The 17,773-nt window shown below is 51.8% G+C and overlaps 1 protein-coding gene across 1 annotated transcript; it reads left to right on the forward strand.

Annotated features, from left to right (window-relative positions):
* Nucleotides 1–210: 210 nt before the first annotated feature.
* Nucleotides 211–14,542, forward strand: LOC149861541 (uncharacterized). Its single transcript, XM_090052454.1, has 6 exons — nt 211–300; nt 552–674; nt 1,120–1,308; nt 2,249–2,338; nt 8,879–8,995; nt 9,465–14,542. The coding sequence occupies exons 5-6, from the start codon at nt 8,929–8,931 to the stop codon at nt 11,096–11,098; spliced, it is 1,701 nt and encodes a 566-aa protein (XP_089908580.1). The 5' UTR covers nt 211–300; nt 552–674; nt 1,120–1,308; nt 2,249–2,338; nt 8,879–8,928; the 3' UTR covers nt 11,099–14,542.
* Nucleotides 14,543–17,773: the final 3,231 nt, after the last annotated feature.

A 17,773-nucleotide genomic window follows, 5' to 3' on the forward strand; every position in this document is an offset into this window, starting at 1 on the left:
GAACTATTTGCCGTGATGGAGTGCCTCCTCCCCGCAATGCCCAGGTGCTGGCCAGGAGGCTACCTCTGACGTCACGGGGGCGCAGCCTGTGTCACAGCCGGAGGAAGCAGGCAGCAGCTGCTCTGGGTGGTGGGAACTTGGACTGCAGCTCCCAGGCCCCCCGCCCAAAGGAAGAGGAGGCTCCAGGATGGAGGAAGGGGAGGAGAGAGCCGCGCAGGGAGCCAGGCCAGCCCTGCACGGAGCAGCGGGGGCTGTGGGTCGGGAGTGAGGGGCGCTGGCAGGCTTGGCAGGGGCTTGCAGGTCAGGGGTGGGGGGACGGGGCTGACTTTGGGTCTGGAGTGAGGGGCACCAGGTTGTCGGGGGCTGTAGGTCAGGAGTGAGGAGCACCTGCAGCTTGCATGACGTGGGGATGTGGGGCCCTGGGGGGCACACCAGCATCTGTCCATGTGGCCCCTGGGTGTGGGTGGGGAGGGGGTGCTGCTGGTCCGTGTCGGGGTCGTTGTCCCGGCTCCCCCATCACATGGTAAACCCCTCTTTTCTTCTTCCCACAGGCAGCCGGGAGCCTAGACACTTCCCAAAGGCCCCATGTGAGCGGTGGGAAAGCGAGAGCGCGGGCCCAGGCTGGGGGGAGACAGAGAAGACAACCAGGTCATGTGCCCGGGGCCTGGGCAGAGGTACGGAGTGGCCTGGATCCTGGTGCCTGCCTGGCTGTTCAGCCCGGGGCAAGCAGTGGGGTCTCTGGCTGCTAGTCTGCAGGTTGGCAGGACCTCGTCTCTGTCCCTGGGCAGCTCCTGCATGGCAGCAGCACTCCGTGGGAAGATCTTGTATTGCTATCACGTTACTTGAAAACCTGGGATTGGGGAGCCAGTGAGTTATTGAGAGAGAGCACGCTTCAGAGGCAGGAGCCTTCTCTGCACTCGTGTAGGTCTGTCCATGCCTAGAAATATGCCGGTTGCCTTGCCAGCGAGTCTTGCTCCATGCTGCGTTGATCAGACAGCCCAGGGTCTCACTGGGACATTCAGAGACGTCGTGCAGGAGCGGAGCAGTCTAGTAGCTGAGCTGCCCAGTGTCCACTGACCTTTCGTTTCCAAACTATTTTATGCTTTTTGTCACTTGTAGGGGTGCACTGATATATCGCTTGGCCACCGGTTTGGCACCAGTAAAAGGAGAAATGACATTATTGGCTTTCGGCTTTTTTTGGTTGCTGTAGCTGATAATTACTGCCGCGTGCCTAGAGCATCATGGTGAAGGTAGTCTGGTCCATACACCCTGCTGTCAGCTGGAGCCTGCAGGAGACGACAGGTCCTGGTGAGCAGCGGGAGGGGTGGGGGTCATGGGGCACCACGCTCAGCAACAACGGAGCTGGTACTGGCTCCAGCTGCTGCTGCTGCTGCTGCCACTGCTGTGGCATTGCCCCACGCGCAGCAGGGGCCTGAATGCTGGGGCTGCCATGGAGATGTTGGGCTCCGTGCGGGTGGGGTAATGCACAGCGTGAGGGACATCCCACTCCGCTGAGCACCGTGCACCGTTGCAAAAGCAACTTGTGTGGGAATAAGGCAGTCGCCACCTTCCTCATCAAGGCCAGAGAAGGTAGGAGGTGTGTGCACGTGTGTTATAAACGCAAAACAAACACAGGAACATGTTGTTTATGTCAGTAGTTTTAAATGCCTTGCACTGTTACTAAGTATTGGTCATCAGATCGGCCGATATGCTTGGTTAATCATTGGCTATTGGTATCAGCCAAGACGATTTTTATCGGTGCACTTGCATATTCATCATTTTCTACAGGACAACTGCTGCTGCAGCTGGCCATTTACGGTTTACTTATGTAACTGTTTTCACCATTGGGTATGTTTCTAAAACCCTGTCTGCAGAGGTGCACCCAGACTGGCGTGCTTTCCTTATCGTGCTTCTTTCTCTCTCTGTATATCATCTTCTTGCTGTCCTTGGCAGCATTTCCACTTGGACAAAACTTGCAGCGGCTTTGCTCAGCTTAAACCAGCTAGTAGCTTTTTAGGAAGCTGAGTGGCTATGTCAGCCCTTGCAGAAGCAGACGCTGGCAGTATTTTTGGTTACGCTAAGCACTACTGTGATCATTATCAGTGTTTGTGTCCCAGTCACTCATCTGTCACGCCCGCTCATCTGTCATGCTGTGTGCCCCAGAGTGGGCTGGTGCAGCTGCCCAGGCAATGGGCTTTTCTAGTGACTTTAATTTATTAGTTAACCCCAGGCCTCTGTCCTGCTGCAGATTGCCCTGACACAGAGGAGACCTGGGACTTGTTGGCCAATGAAAGCTCCTGCGGCTGTTTCCACAGATGAGGCCCTTCACTAGGGGCAGGTAAGAGAGGGGTGGTTCTGCCCTTTCCAGCAGCTGAATGCACCGCTCATCAGTTAAAAAAAATTCCTGTCTGCTGGAGTGTTTTGTGGGGGACCGATTTAGTACGTTGCCTGTTCTGCATCCCGCTAGAAGCTGCCCTCAGCCCCTGGAGCAAGTGGCTGTTTCTTCCCTCCTCCTCTACAGTGTGGATCCAGATGCAGTGCCAGGGTCACTGTTATGTCTTCCCCCAGGGCAAGATGTCTCTGGTTATCACTCTGAGCAAGGGCATAGTCATTGGGGCTCATCTCCAGCTTCATGGCTCTGGATAATGACTTTGTATATGTAGCCAATCTAAATGTATTGGGTGATTAGCCAGTTAATTATGTAATATATGTAACGTGTAGCAGGGGCCTTAGAAGATCTCTGGGACATAGGCTCTTCCATCTCTGCCTTCTCCCATACACTGAGGCCAGGGGGTTGGCTTAGGCATATGCCAGCATCAGGAGGAGCAGGGCTTTGCCTTTTCCAGTGGCACTAGGGCTAACCTGTGTCATTGTCGCTGTCCTCAAGGGGTGTTATGGATGTGCTGTCAGTGTTGAAGGCCCCTGCCACACTCATATATCACACAATTTACTAATCAATAGCACAATAAATTTAGACTGGCCACATATGCAAATAATTATCACACAACCTATTGGCTAATTGCACAATAAACTTAGGCTGGCCACATGTGCAAAGTAATTATTGTGCCATAAAAATGTATGTCCAGCTATAAAGATAGTGCTTCAAAATGTGTAACATCTTTATAGGTGCTCTCTATCCAGCTTGAATTTGAATGCGTGGTAGGGTCCAAAATCTCAGGGGCTGTGGTGCTGACAAAAAGTCACTGCCAGGAGATCCTAATACCAATCTTGTCTTATGACCGCAGGCTTGGTTCAGTAGCAAAGGTTGGGTGTGGTTTATTGTCTACAAGGTGTGGCCCTAACATGCGTAGTGTGACAGACGAGGTGTTAATGCATGTATCCCATGAGGATGCATTGGCATATCACTATGCAGACTCCCTAGGCCAGGGGTGGGCAATTATTTTGGCTGGAGGGCTGCTTAATGGGTTTCGGTGAGGGGTCCAGGGCCACAAGGATAGCCCCACCCCTTGACAGGTACCCCATCCCCTGGCTGCCATCGTGTGACCAAACCCTTACCCCCTAACCCCTGATCTTTGCCCCTGGAAGTCTCTCCCCCTGCCCAGAAAGTACTCCTTTGGGGGGAGTGTTTGCTTATATGTTGTGTGTGGAGAGGTGGGGGGGAGTATGGTGTGGGTGTGGGTGCAGTGTGTGGGGGTATAGAAGAAGTGTGTGTGCAGTGTGGGTATGGGATTGTGTGTGGGAGTATATACGTGGATGGGGTGTGGGGGACTGCTGGATGTGTGTGTGGGTATGATGAGGGAGTGGAGTATGTGAGGGGGTGTGGGATGTGTGTATGGTGCGGGTCAGGTATGGGTGTATGTGTGTGGGATGTGTTGGTGGGGTGCGTGGGAAAGTGTTGGGTGCGGGTAGGGTGGGGTGTGGGTGGGTTGGATATGCATGTGTGGGGGGCTCCCCCCTGCCTGCTCTTAGCCATGCGGCTGAGCCCAGCCCCTCCGCAGGCAAGGGGAGGGGGTAGGGGATTGCCCTGCCTCCCTGGCTCGCAGCGCTGCACAGGGCAGGAAAGCAGCTGCCGTCAGCGGGCAGCAAGAAAAGGCTGTGCGAGAGAGGAGGGCGGGGAGCCGAGCCTGGCACCACAGGCTCTCGGTCTCCATCCCACACCTGCCCGGCAGGGCTGCAGCTGAGCCTGGGCTGGCTCCTGCTGCTTTTGCATCTCTCTCGTGCGTGCTCTGGGAAGCTGCACCAAGCTTGGGTTGGCACTTGCTGCTGTTCCCTAGTCCGCCTCCTGCCTGTCCTGTGCCTGCCCCGCAGGCGTTTGTGAGCAGCTGAGTTCCCCCACTCCAGCCGCAGTCTCCCCCTCCGGGCACCAGCAGGACCAAAGCAAGCTGCAGCCAGACCTTACCCCATTCCTCTCAGTGCTACAGCCTCCCCTCCCTATCTGCTGCCCAGAGGACTGCAGCAGGGACAGGAGGAAGAGTCGCCGGAGGTTGAGGGAGCCCAGCAGTTCCCTGGGCAGTGGCAGCAGCAGCCCGGCTCAGAAGCTGTGTTTGCTGGTGGGGCAGGTACCCTCCAGTGGGCGGAGGATGGGAGCACAGCATGGGCTGCCCCAGGTGGGACTTGGCCCCATGCAGAGCCGAGCATGGGCAACCGCAGGTGGGGCCAGATGCAATTAATTGGTGGGTGCCTGCCTGCGGGCCAGATCCAGTCAGCTGATGGGCTGGATTTGGCCTGCGGGCAGTATTTTTCCCACCCCTGTCCCAGCCATTACAGAGTTCCCTTCGGTAACCAGTCGCCTCTCCTGCTGTTGGCATCTGGGGCCCCGGAGAGGTGGCAGAGCTCAGCTGCTCTGACCCCGTGCCTACCATGGCTTGGTGATACTGCAGAATTCTCCAGTTCAGAGGTGTCTGCAGATACAGGGTTGTGCCTTCCCTGGTGCCTAAGCATCTCACCTTAATGCGGCACCAGGCTTCTTCCGACTCTTAACATTTGCAGTGGGGTTTCCACCCTTCCCTGCTTGGTGCACTCAGTTTCTAGCCCGGTCCTTTCAGTTCAGAGTCAGCCACTCTGGCCCTAGGTTTTGAGTGCCAACTTCACTATTCATTCCAACAACAAAAGGAACAGAGGCAGTTGCCTCCAACAGACCCTTTTCTTCCCTGCCCAGGGTAACGTATAAATGGTTTGCTCAGGGCTAAAGGAAAAGCAAAGCTATCGTTTTAACACATCATCTCTCGCTGTGTCGTGGTTTCTCCATTGGCTGCGGTGGGTTGCTGGTGCCGGCAGTTCCTCCCCAGCTTGCAGCATCCAGGGCATTGCAGCTATTGCAACCTTCGCAGTAGTCCCTTCCCCAAACATACAGCTCTCTCCCGGGGAACGCTGGCTTGTCACTACAAGCAACGACTCCTCTTGGGTTGTAGCTCTTGGGGGCCAGAGCTCCTTAACCCTGGAACATGCAAAGCCTCTCTGGGCTCAGCACAGCTGCCCAGGGCTTATCCTCCAAGCCTGTCAGTCCTCTCCCCTCTGCCAGCATGGACAGCCTTGTAGCTGGCTAATCACCTGTCTCCTCTCCCTCTTAATGAGTGCCTTACTTCTTAATTAGCCTCTGCACTTGGTGCTGGTCTCAGTGTCTTCTTAAAGGGGCAGTAACTCGGGTCCTCTGGCAGGGACCTATCTCTAGCTCTGCCCCAGTCCCTCTTTCTCTATCACTTCCTGTCTCGGTCTGTTAACTGGGTTACGGTTCCCTGTTACCACCTTCATTTCTAATTCTCCTACACAGTGGTCAAAACAGGTTACTTGTTACATTCCACCAATATCTTGGTGATCTTGAGCTGTCCCGTGCCCTGGACTTGCTCCACATCCTGCTCTGGGGGTTCCCATTCCAGCCTTATCAGCTTGGTAATGGCCAGCTCTCCACCTTTGCAGTCATCTCCCCCTCCCCCTCTCTGGCCCATATGCCAACTTTTCCTTTTGTGCAGAGTTCAGGCATTGCTCAGGTTTTCTAACTGGGCCTACTCTGGTCAATGTTTTAGCAAAGTCTCTGTGTGAGCATTGTCTATATATTGATCAATGTTCCAGCAAGACGCAAAGCCTGCGGATGCTTTTCTCTTCCCAGCTGGTGCAGAGACCCTGAGTGCAGCTGAGGAGCAGCCTCCGGAGAAAGGTCCTGTCACCCTGGAGCTGCTGAGGCCATCCTCAGGAAGATCGGGGAGAGGGGACCCCTGACACCTGAGCTGGGCCAAGTGCATAAGAAGCAGGGCAAGTGCCCTCAGCAGAGGGAGAACATGGCTGTGAGCAAGGCACGTGCTGCAGTGGGGTGTGAGTGTGGAGCCAGGGCAAAGCCCAGCAAGAGCTGGGGATGTGGGGAAGAGCCACAAGGAGAAGCTTCAGGGCTGCATCTACATTGGGCCAGCAGGAAAGGCCTCAGGGGAAGTGCTGGTCTTAGCACCTGTCCAGTGCTCCCTGCCTTAGCTTCCTCTAAGGGGTCCTTCAAAAGAGCATTTTACGACTGGGGGTCTCAGGAGAGAGTCTCACTGGGTACTCTGTGGCTCTGGGGAGTTTGGGATGAAGGTCTTCTCAGCTGAGCCCCCAGGCTCCCCCTGAGAAGCATGGAGGGGCTCTGCACGTCAGTCCAGCAGGGTCGCTCTTGCCCTACCAGTGCCAGGGCAGGATCATAAGCTGGCAGTTTGCTAGGAGCGAGCATCGTTCCTGACTCCTGAAGGAGAATTCAGGATCCACCTGCCAGAAAGGGAAATGATTCCCAGTCTCTTTGCACAGGTGTATGGCTGGAATAAAGGACAAATTCCCAGAGTTGGCTATATCTGCACCTCTTCCAAGCCTGCAGGTGTGACATGTGCCCAAGGAAAACAGACACTTTGTGATTTGGAGAGCTGTAATATTGTCGTCTCTGTAGCCCCCACTTTTTCCTGCTTCCAGACTGAGTCTGCACACAGTCCCACCTGTTCTATCCCACCCCCATAATTGGGGATCCTCCCTTGCTCTTAGTTTCCACTCGTCAGATGGAAACAACGGAGATGGCTGCAGCAGCCTGAGATCATGTAGGATGTGGACAGGGAGGTTCCCTGTGTTGTGGGAGCAGTAGATCTCCTGGGATTTAGGGCTCCCCACTCCAGAGCTTCATGGGGGAAAAAATAAAACCTCTGACACCACCAACACACATTGTTTGCTGGGCGGTGTCTGGTGGAAAAGGGTGAATCCTTGGGGTTCCCCTTGCAGGCAGGGTATGCTCCCTGTGAGTCGCTGCCGTGAAAACAGCTTCTCCAGAGGAGACTTGGGGGCCTTTGGCCTGCAGACTCTGCTGGTGTCGTTACGATGGCAGTGCCTTCCTTATAGGTGCAGCATATACTAGCAGGCAGTAGCTGCACCGACCCCCTGGATGATGTGAGCTAAAGCTGACAAATGCACTGCTCTGTCTGCAGAGCTGTATCCGCACCAGGCTCTTTGCTGGAGCAGCTGGGAAGCAAGACTCCCGGGGATCTTTGGGGGCGTGGCTGTGTATTTCCCATGCAAAGAGTGGGAGTTGTTTGAAGCTGGAGACAAGGGGCTTCACCAGGGCCAGATGCTGAAGAATTACCAAGCCCTCGTTTTCCTGGGTAACGTCGGTTCTTGTCCCATCCCCCCGAGACCTGAGTGAGGTCAGGAATGTCCCACTCTTCTCCCTGTTCTTTTACAGTTGTGTCCTCAAGCATTTTACCTACTGGTTCCAGTCTACTTTCACCCCACTGCTTTGTCATCGCTCAGGCCTCTTGTCTGCTTCACGTTTTCATATCCTCCTCCATTTGTTTCAGACAGCTTTTCTGGGGTCTTCCACCTGGTCTAATGTAGAGTGGGCAAAATATGGCTCGTGGGCTGGACTAGGGACTCCTGACCGTCACTTTGTTCCTATTGCCACTTGTCCATCGCCACAGGACTTTGTAGAGGTTATGGGTATTGGTGGTTGGATCCAGTGGGAGAAGCCTGTGCATGACTTGTTCTATGTGAGGAGGCTGTTGCACTTCAGCAACCACGATCTTGGCGGAGGAGAAGCCTGTGGCAAGGACATCCAAGATGACTGGGATTACTCTTCTGCTGCAGCCTTTATCCATGTTCACAGCCATTGCAAAGTATGTCTTCTTCATCTGTCTGCTCGACCTTTGAGGTCTTCATGTTATGTTGGACTGCTTTTCATCTGATACATTGCCTTTGACCTTACCAGCATAGGTGACCCTGTCAGGAGTACAAAACTCCTGATGGTGTTGCTCTTAGGGTCACCAGTACACGCAAGCCTCTCTCCTGTCGAGGTGGCAGTCCATGGAGAGGTTATTGTCATTAGTGTGTCAATGACTATTCTACCTTCTAAGACTCGTCACTGCAAACGTTTATTAAGAATAACTCCATTTGTTTCTTTTTTGCCTGGAATTACCATAATAAGATCAGTTGTGTGGATGGCCATGAGTGTTCACTGTCTCTCTCCAAAACACTATCGTGGAAATCTATAAAAGTATTGTCTTCCTCCTTGCACATCACAGATCACTACATCTCTTCCTTAGTGCTACTATGAGCTTTTTACCCTATATACACTTCTGAGGGGTTGATGCTTTATACTTTATAAGACCATCGTTCCACCTGGGTGACAGGCTATGAGCTATTGCAGGTTTCTGCCTGTAGTGGCTTCTCCTTTATCTTAAATGTCTTCCTTTCCTTTTTCTTTGGGTCTCTGTTAAATGTTTGAGTCCACTGGGTCCCAGTTCTCTATACGCTCCCCAGAACAGGATACAGAGCCCCCACACCAGTTTAAATGTCTTCCTTTCTAAGTGTCCTCCTTTCAGTCCTCAGTAGAATATTTGAGCCCATTTGATCCTTTCTCCAAGTCTCAACTGGGAACTGGATGGTGGAAAAATCACCCTCTATACACTTCCCAACACAGGATATCAAGGCCTCACACCAGACTTAAATTGCCACATCCAGTGAAGGGAGATGGAGCTCTGGGTCTGTGATGGTGATGAAGCTGGAGAAAGCTCGTTGTCGGAGGACTTGTCCCCAGGTGAGTCTTGAAAATCCTTCCCCCCTTTCACCCGCACCTCAGCCCAGAACCTCTCAATACCCAGAGGGAGCTGAAAACTTGCCTTGAGCTGCTGCCACAAGGTCCTGACATCACACACTGTAACCAGATCTGTGTTGTCCAGGCAGGTGTGTGTACCCACTCCTTGAATTTCAGTGATGAAGGAACAGGCAACAGATCCCTTTTTCTTCTCCTACGTAGGGATGGTTGGGGGGATACAAGCACCTCTTCGTTTCCACCAGAACTGCCCATGTTCTGCCCCATAATTGGGGCACTTGGGATACAAGCTATGAGACCAGAGACAGGGTTGATTGGCAGTTGGGCCCCTTTTTCTCACAGAGGAACGAAAGCCCATCCAGGGTCTGGGGCACATCCCAGCATGGGGGAATAGCAGATCTTTCCCTTCGCCAGCTAGACGGGGACTAACTTCTGGGCTCCTGTCTCCACCCAGCAGATGCTGAGATGCTGGACAGAGCTGAGCAGCAGCAGCCTCCCGAGGCAGGGCTTGCCAATCTGCAGCTGTTTCAGGCCGGAAACCAGCTCCACACCCAACAGGGACAGAGAACAGCAAGGGCCCAAAGGAGCAGGGAAGGATTTGACGGGCAGAGAGACCGGAAGAGCCACGAGGACATGGTTCAAGGTGGGCAGGGGCTGCATATATGTGGAGAGCCTGGTGAGAGCTTTGGGGACAAACAGGGACTCGGAGACCCCTGGAGGGAGGATACCCACCTCTGTGCTGAGCACGAGGATGTCTTCCACCGTACATGCCCTCTCCTTGGGCACCCGCGAATGCACTCAGGGGAGCACCCTCACCTCTGCCTGGAGGGTGGGAAGAGCTTTGTCTCCCTGAGCGACTTCCAAGTGCACCAGGGTGTGCATGCAGGGGAGCTGCCGTACCGCTGTGCTGAGTGCAAGAAGAGTTTTACTGGATGGGATCACCTCCAAAGCCACACGTGTGTCCACACAGGGGAGAAGCCATTCTCCTGCCTGCAGTGTGGAAGGAGCTTCACCGATCGCTCAACACTCACGCAACACCAGCGCTTGCACGCGGGGGAGAAGCTCTTTTCCTGCAGCCAGTGCGGGAAGAGCTTCATGCAGAGCTCCCATCTCATCAGTCACCTGCTTGTTCACACAGGGGAGAAGCCATTCTCCTGCAGCCAGTGCGGGAAGAGCTTCATGCAGAGCTCTTCGCTCACCAAGCACCTGCGCATGCACACGGGGGAGAAGCCATTCTCCTGCAGCCAGTGTGGGAAGAGCTTCACGCAGAGCTCCCATCTCACCAATCACTTGCTTGTGCACACAGGGGAGAAGCCCTTCTCCTGCAGCCAGTGCGGGAAGAGCTTCACGCAGAGCTCCACACTCGCGCAGCACCTACGCGTGCACACGGGGGAGAAGCCGTTCTCCTGCCTGCAGTGCGGGAAGAGCTTCACTGATCACTCGACACTCACTAAGCACCGGCGTGTGCATACGGGGGAGAAGCCATTCTCCTGCAGCCAGTGTGGGAAGAGCTTCACGCAAAGCTCCCATCTCACCAAGCACCAGCGTGTGCACACGGGGGAGAAGCCGTTCTCCTGCAGCCAGTGCGGGAAGAGCTTCACACAGAGCTCGACGCTCACACAGCACCTGCGCATGCACACGGGGGAGAAGCCGTTCTCCTGCCTGCAGTGTGGGAAGAGCTTCACTGATCATTCAACGCTCACGCAGCACCGGCGCGTGCACACAGGGGAAAAGCCATTTTCCTGCAGCCAGTGTGGGAAGAGCTTCACACAGAACTCCCATCTCACCATGCATCTTCGCATGCACACGGGAGAGAAGCCATTTTCCTGCAGCCAGTGTGGAAAGAGCTTTGCACGGAGCTCCACACTCACCAGTCACCTGCATGTGCACACGGGTGAGAAGCCCTTCTCCTGTGGCCAGTGCGGGAAGAGTTTCACACAGAGCTCCAAACTCACCAGCCACCTACGTGTGCACGCAGGGAAGAAGCAGTTCTTTTGCACCCAATGTGAAAAGAGCTTCAGTGAGAGCTCAGCACTTACAAGTCATCTGCATGTGCACATGGGGAAGAAGCCATTTTCTTGTACCTGACATGGGAGGGCTTCCTGCAGAGCTTCAAATGCACCAATTGCCTATGTGAGCACACGGGTGAGAAACCTTTATCCTGCAGCCAGTGTAGGAAGAGCAAGTCATCGCTCACTGAGCACCAGCCCAGGTACTCGGGGAAGAAGTCATACTGCTCTGCCCGGAAGTGTTTATAGCAGAACTCTGTCCTGAGCAATCACCAGCAAACCCAGGGGAGCAGGATCATTGCATGGAGGCTTTCCCTCATCCCCCTTGGCAGTGGGAGTTAGCATCCTGCCACTGGACTGTAATGCCTCGGCTCCCTTCTGCTTCTACATGGAATTGTCCCACATGGGATGTCATGGTAGCTTCTGGCAGAAGCTGGGACAGAGAAGATAACAGATAAGAGCTAAGTTATGGAGCCAGGTAGCAGAAAGGATAAAAGCCGGGGGACACAAAACCAAAGTTGTCCTGGAAAAAAGGCATCCTTTCTTGAACCATCCAGTCCTAGACAATTACCAGTGGTAGCAAGGTGAACCCTTCCTTTTCCTTCCTGTGGCGTTTGGGACATCACCGCTGTCATCTGTTTTTTACCATCCTTGATGATCGTGCACGTTCTACGTCACCTGGACAGGTCCCTCGCTCCCGTGAAAGAACCAGTTTGGATGAGTAAAGGGAATATCCATGAATCAGTTCTCAACTGTTTTGTCCTATGGGACTCCCAGGCCTCCTCTGTGGTTCACTACTTTACTTGTTACAGGCCAGGACAGAAGTGCCAACCAGGGACGTGCAGCGAGACAGGCCACATCCACATTGCCAGCCACCATGTGCTGGTAGCTGAAGCAGCGCAGACACAGCCCTGGGGTCAGGACAGCCAGACCTTGCAGAGTCCAGGTCAACAGAGGAGGCAGATTCAGCAGCCGTGCCTCCTGGGGTCCTCTAGGTCACAGCTGCGTCTGTCCCTTTCCCAAGCCAGTTCCTCACACTGATTTCCCCGGATCCTCCACGCTTGGTGCACCTGCCCATGCAGACATCCCCAGTCTCTGGGGCTCTTGGTGGGGTCCTTCCAGCGGGGATCAGTTCTAGCTGCACTCCTGACAGCCGTGTCTCCACTGCAGGGACCGCCCCATCTGCTAATGCACCTTCCAGCCTCCCACTGCCCAGGTTAAGTAAGGTAACCTGTTCCTTTCTATTGTGGACCAGCCAGCGCACAGGGTCTCCCTGACCTTCACCCCCATGGCACAGAGCAATGGGGCTCAGGGCAGGTGCTGCTTTTTTCACAGGCTGAACATGTCAGAGGAGGCAGAGTCTGTGTCCTGGTTTGGGTCAGAGAGGAGCCCCGAGTCTGCCACCTGCGTTGGAGTTTGTGCGTAGGCATTGGAGTACCTTCCAATAACCTTTTTTAGCCTTTCCTTGCTTTCTCCCAACCACATCAAGCTGGCTGTTCTTACTGATCTGGATCCAGGATGGCTTTCCATCCAGGCCAGGGTATGGCCCTGTCTTCTCCTACCTAGTATCTGCCCACAGCCTCCTTGCCTCGGGTGGGGACGCAGCAACAACACTTTGCTGACCTGGTCCCACTCACCCCTCATTTTAAAAGGAGCACAAGCCTGTGGGGGAAAAGGGACTGGTGACTCAGGGATCTCAAGGGATATCAGAAATGGCTAGATCATCTGGATCTTTAAGGTGATGCCGATTTCTTCCAGCAAGGCTGTGGGAAACGTTGAGACCAAATCAGTGGCACCAGGTAGAAAGCCTGAAGCACACTGCTGTTAATGTAGCTCAGAAGTAACTAAAGCTGACTTTCACCTCTAAAATCTTCTAATTTCACAATGAACTTGCCTGTCAATTGTTTTTTAACCACCCTAGTGTCATAAGGACATGGACTGCCGTTGTTGCCTTGGTTTGCCTGTGGTAGTAGGTTAGTGTGGTTTGCTGTGTTTGCACCAGGTGCCTTGGAGTTGTGTGGCAGGGTTGACTGAAGCTTTAGGGATAGGTTAGGCAAGGACTTGTCTGGGATGGTTTGGATAAGGACAACTGTCTCTCAAGCAGGAGGTTGGACTAGATTAAGGGTGGGCAATTATTTTGGGTGGAGGGCCTTTTACTGAGTTTTGACAGGCCATCGAGGCTGCATGCCAGGCAGGCGGGGGTAGGTAAATATTAATTTTCTAAATTTTTTAGGGGCCCTGCGGGCTGGATAGAATGGTTTGGCAGGTCGCATCCGGTCCGCGGGCTGCGTTTTGCCCACCCCTGGACTAAATGAACTGTGGAAGTCCCTTCCAACCCTACTTTTCCTTTTCTGTGATCTGCTAATGAGTACGGTGTAGTTGCAATTTTCCCCACTAGCAAAGGCTCGGTGTTTCCTGACAGTACCTGGCTATGCCGGGATCTAGTCCCACTACGCTTGTGGAAGCTGTTGAGGTGGAGACAACAGGATGAGCGTGCGGGTGAACTTTCCCTCGATTAACCAGGCCACAGCATGGACAAGGTGGGGAAAGGGGCCAGGAAACTTCTTTTGGGACACAGTCTTCCTGAAAGTAAGCATCTGTCAAGCAAACTGGCATGGGCTGGTCCCTTTCATTCTTCCAGAACACAGAAGATTCATCATAATGGAGCAGGAGATGAGGTGCGGTTGGCCCGCTTCAGGACAGTGGCTTACATCAGTCATCATCTCCATACAACTCTATAACCGTATAATTAGGGCCTGGTTTAAATCACGAGCCCAGATTGCGACACAGCGGTTCCTTTAATTTTGTGGTTCTCCCTGAACACCCCCACCGTTGATTGTCAGAGGGGCCCACGGCCCCACCACTTGGTCCTGATGGCCTGGAGGCAAAAACTGTGGTTTGAAATATGCCACAGGTTTTGCCTCCTGCTGCTTGCTGCTGACCAGATAGGAGGCACAACCTGTGGCATATTTCAAACCACGGTTTTCATCTGGCCACCAAGAGCAAGCAGTGAGCAACGAGGCCACGAGACCCCTCCAATCGGCATCAAGGGGGTTGGGAGGCACGTGGGGGGACCCTTCCCCCCATCCCATCCCTTCTGATGCTCACGATGCAGGGGTGCTCAGTGGGATAAGGGGGTGACCTTGACTTCCTGCCCCATGGCTCTGGTTGGGCTGTCCTCTGCAGGGAGCGCACTGGTGGCACATTGAGGGTGCCTGGATGAAGGCAGAGGGAACCCCTGCAGGGATTGGGGAAAGCCTTCTCTCTTTCACAGCATCTTCAGGATTTGCTGCTTCTTTAAATTACTTTAAATTTAAATTTTGATATTCTGAGTTTCCTTTAAAAAGATTCTTATGTAAAGCCTGGATGGGACAACTCTTACATGCCATTTATTTATTCTTTTTTTTTTTTTTTAAACCATGTGTGGTGAAGAAAAAACCCCAACTGTTTCTAGAAAAAGTAACCTCCCCCCCCCAAATATTTTCCTGAAAACTAAGTTGAGAAATAAAGTATTTCATGAAAATCAGTAAAGAGGTTTGTTTTTTTGGGCGGGGGTGCTGAAAAACCTACTCAAACAAACGACTCAAGGGAACACGTGACTCAAGGGAGTATGTCCTATAAAACTTCCTTTTGCTCCCCAACCCAAAATGTTCAAATGAAGAAAAATTGGAGCATCTTTGCTCTTTAGTTTAAAGGAAAAGAGTTACTCCCTTGGCCAAGAGGGGAAGAGGCAGCCACGAGGAGGAGTGATAAGGGACCTGAGGGAGTCTCCATGGGTGAGGCCTGGACCAGGTGAGATGCGGAAATTGCTGACATGAAAATTTTCACCCTTTAACCTTCTTGTTTTCTGCCCTATGGCCCAACCAAATCCCTCACCCAACCTAAGGCACAAATGGGGGATTAACGGTCCTTATCCATTTTTCCTTGACCATCTTGGCCACAGCATCTACCACAAGTAGAACAAGAGCGCGTATTCATGCTACAATCACATCTTCATTCTGCTACACATGGATACCCTCTAAGGCATCACAGAGAAAGCTCCATTTATCCTTATGGCATCCAAAGAAAGGTTTTGAAGCAGGAGGGTGAGATTATTGAGAAGAAAATGTGGAACTTACTCTTAAGAAACAGATCACTAGAGCTGGGGTACCAAAGAGGCTTTGCAGCCAAACAAGGGACCCTGAATTTGGTCTGAAGGGAAGCCATAACCCTTTGTGTGCAGAGGATGCGAGCACACATCCTCCTGACCACACTCTGACTGCTGGTGTTGAAAGGCTTAAAGCTGTTGCTAGCCTTGGCCATTTTCAAGGGATCTAGGCAAAAAGCCCAAAGCCTGTTTCTGTGTGACCATAGTGTGAACCTTTGCAGATATGACAACTAACTTGGTCAGCAAGTAAAGGAAGCCATCAAACAATTAACCAAAGCACAATGCCTGAAAGGAGATAAGGGAAGATCATACATTAAATAATCCATATACACTATATTATAGTTTTATCTTAAAATAATCATAGGAGTGATTGATGTAACCCAATGTATTAGATGTTATTTTGCTATAATAGATATATTTTTGTTAAAATGTTTAAACATTTGTAAAAACAAAAACAGCTTTGTCAGAGAAGACCATAAAGTAAGGTAAAAAAGAAACAGGAGCAGCGGTCCACAATGGGGAAAGAAAGGAGATAAGAAACCCTCCCTCTTTCCCAAGGATATAAATCCCAACCGCTTGATATCAAGTCCGCAAGAGATCTGGTTCAGTCCAGTTCCAGAAGTTGGATCCCAGATCCCTCAGCCTTTCCTCGTATGGCTTGTTGGGTAAGAGTCTGATCATACAGGGGGCTCTTCTCCGGACTGTCTCAAACTTGTCCTCATCCTTGTTGGATGCGGTGCCCAGACCTGGATGCAAGGCTCCAGCTGTGGTCTCACCAGTGCCGAGCAGAGTGGAAGAATCACCTCCCTGGTTTTGCTGGAGATGCATCGATTGATGCACACCAGAGTATTGTTTGCCCTGCTGGCTACAGCATCCTACTGCCGGCTCATATTCATCCTGTGGTCTATAATTACCCCCAGGTCCCTTTCATTCGTGGTGCAGGTCTGTTTGGTGCTGCCAAGCCTGTGGGGATGTTGGGGTTGCTCGTCCCGAGTTGGGCACTTTACATTTCTCAATGTTGAACTTCACCAGGTTCTGATCAGCCCAACTTACCAGCCTGTCTAGGTCTGCCTGTAGCTGTAGCCTATCTTCACGTATGACCATGCTTCCCCATAACTTGGTGTCATCTGTGAACTTGGCCAGTGAGCTCTTCACCACCACATCCAAATCATTAATGAAGATGTTGGAAAGCACTGGACTGAGCACCGACCCTTGTGGGACACCCCTGCCTACTTCTTGCCATGATGACACAGATTTGTTCACTACAACTTTCTGGGTCCTATCCTGCAGCCAGTTTCTCACCCACCTGACTGTCTCAGAGTTAAGCCCACAATCCTCCAATTTTCTCATGAGGACATGGTGGGATACCAGTTCAAAGACCTTTTGGAAGCCTAGGTGTACAATGTTGACCTGCTCTCTCATGTCCAGGTGGCGAGTTACCTGGTCATAGAAGGAGATGAGGTTGGTAAGACAAGACCTGCCTGCAATGAAGCCATGCTGGCTGTCATTCAGGATCCTACCTTGTCATTCTTACCAAATGAGATACTATACTATACTTCCTAGAGAGTATTTTGGTCATTCTTGAATTTCCCCAGCTGCTATACATGAAAGAATCTATGTTGTGCTGTTGTGGTTAGCTGGATAAGCTTTGGGATAAATGTTTGTTCCCATGTTTTAAAGTGCAAGTGAATAAAAAGTTTGGATTGTAGACCTGTTTCTGCCTCTTCTCAGTAGCCTACCCACGGGGTTATCTGTAATTTGGGTAACAAAGCTTACTATGAAAACCAAACTCAGACGACTGAAGATGGTATTTCATGTTGGCAAAGCCAAAATTAGACGCACAAAAAAGGAAAACAAACAAAACAAAACAAATGACAAGCCCCATCCCCAAAATGGTGCCTTACTTGAAATGCCCTAAGGGCTGTTCAACAAGTGTCACCCTACAGATCTAAACCATCTGGCAGACTGGAATCAGGTATATTCAAACCTATGTTAATGTCTTGAAAATGCTTTGCCTTTGAAAAAAACAGAAGAGGAGTTTACTTTTTAAAATTGATCTTCTTGTAATACATAATTTAAATACATTTTACAAATAATGTTTCTTGTGGCATTTAAGCCCTAAAGTATAATTGGAGAATATTTTCACTGGGACTAGCAAAGAGAAAACTGACAGAGGGCTGGTGCAGGGCCAGACAGGGTGGGAGGAGACTGCTGTCAGGAGCAGCAAATCTGCTCCCAAATGGGTGCATGTTAAGGATCTTCTGTCCTTCCCATAGAGTATTTTGGTCTAAGGAAGGTGGTTCATGTTTTTATCTTCTAAGAAACGACCACCATAGAAGCATACTTCTGAGTGGAGTAGGTGTCACAAAAGGGTATTTCCTTCAATTTACAACAGGAGTTTCTTTAACGCCTCTGCCATTCACTTGTAATAATGTTTTTTCTCTAGTACTTGTTACTATTTGAGAGACACGTTATCCAAAAGTAGTGCAATCCATTCCGAAACATCAAACAAGTTGTACAACTCTGTGCACTTTTATATTTTCTTTTGTTGCTAACATAGTGTAACTTTATCCTTGAAAGGTCTTGACGTCTAAAAACTACATACAC

Source organism: Crocodylus siamensis, chromosome 6 (assembly GCF_052110815.1).
Source record: "Crocodylus siamensis isolate JL-2025a chromosome 6, ASM5211081v1, whole genome shotgun sequence".
Taxonomy (NCBI): Eukaryota; Metazoa; Chordata; order Crocodylia; family Crocodylidae; genus Crocodylus; species Crocodylus siamensis.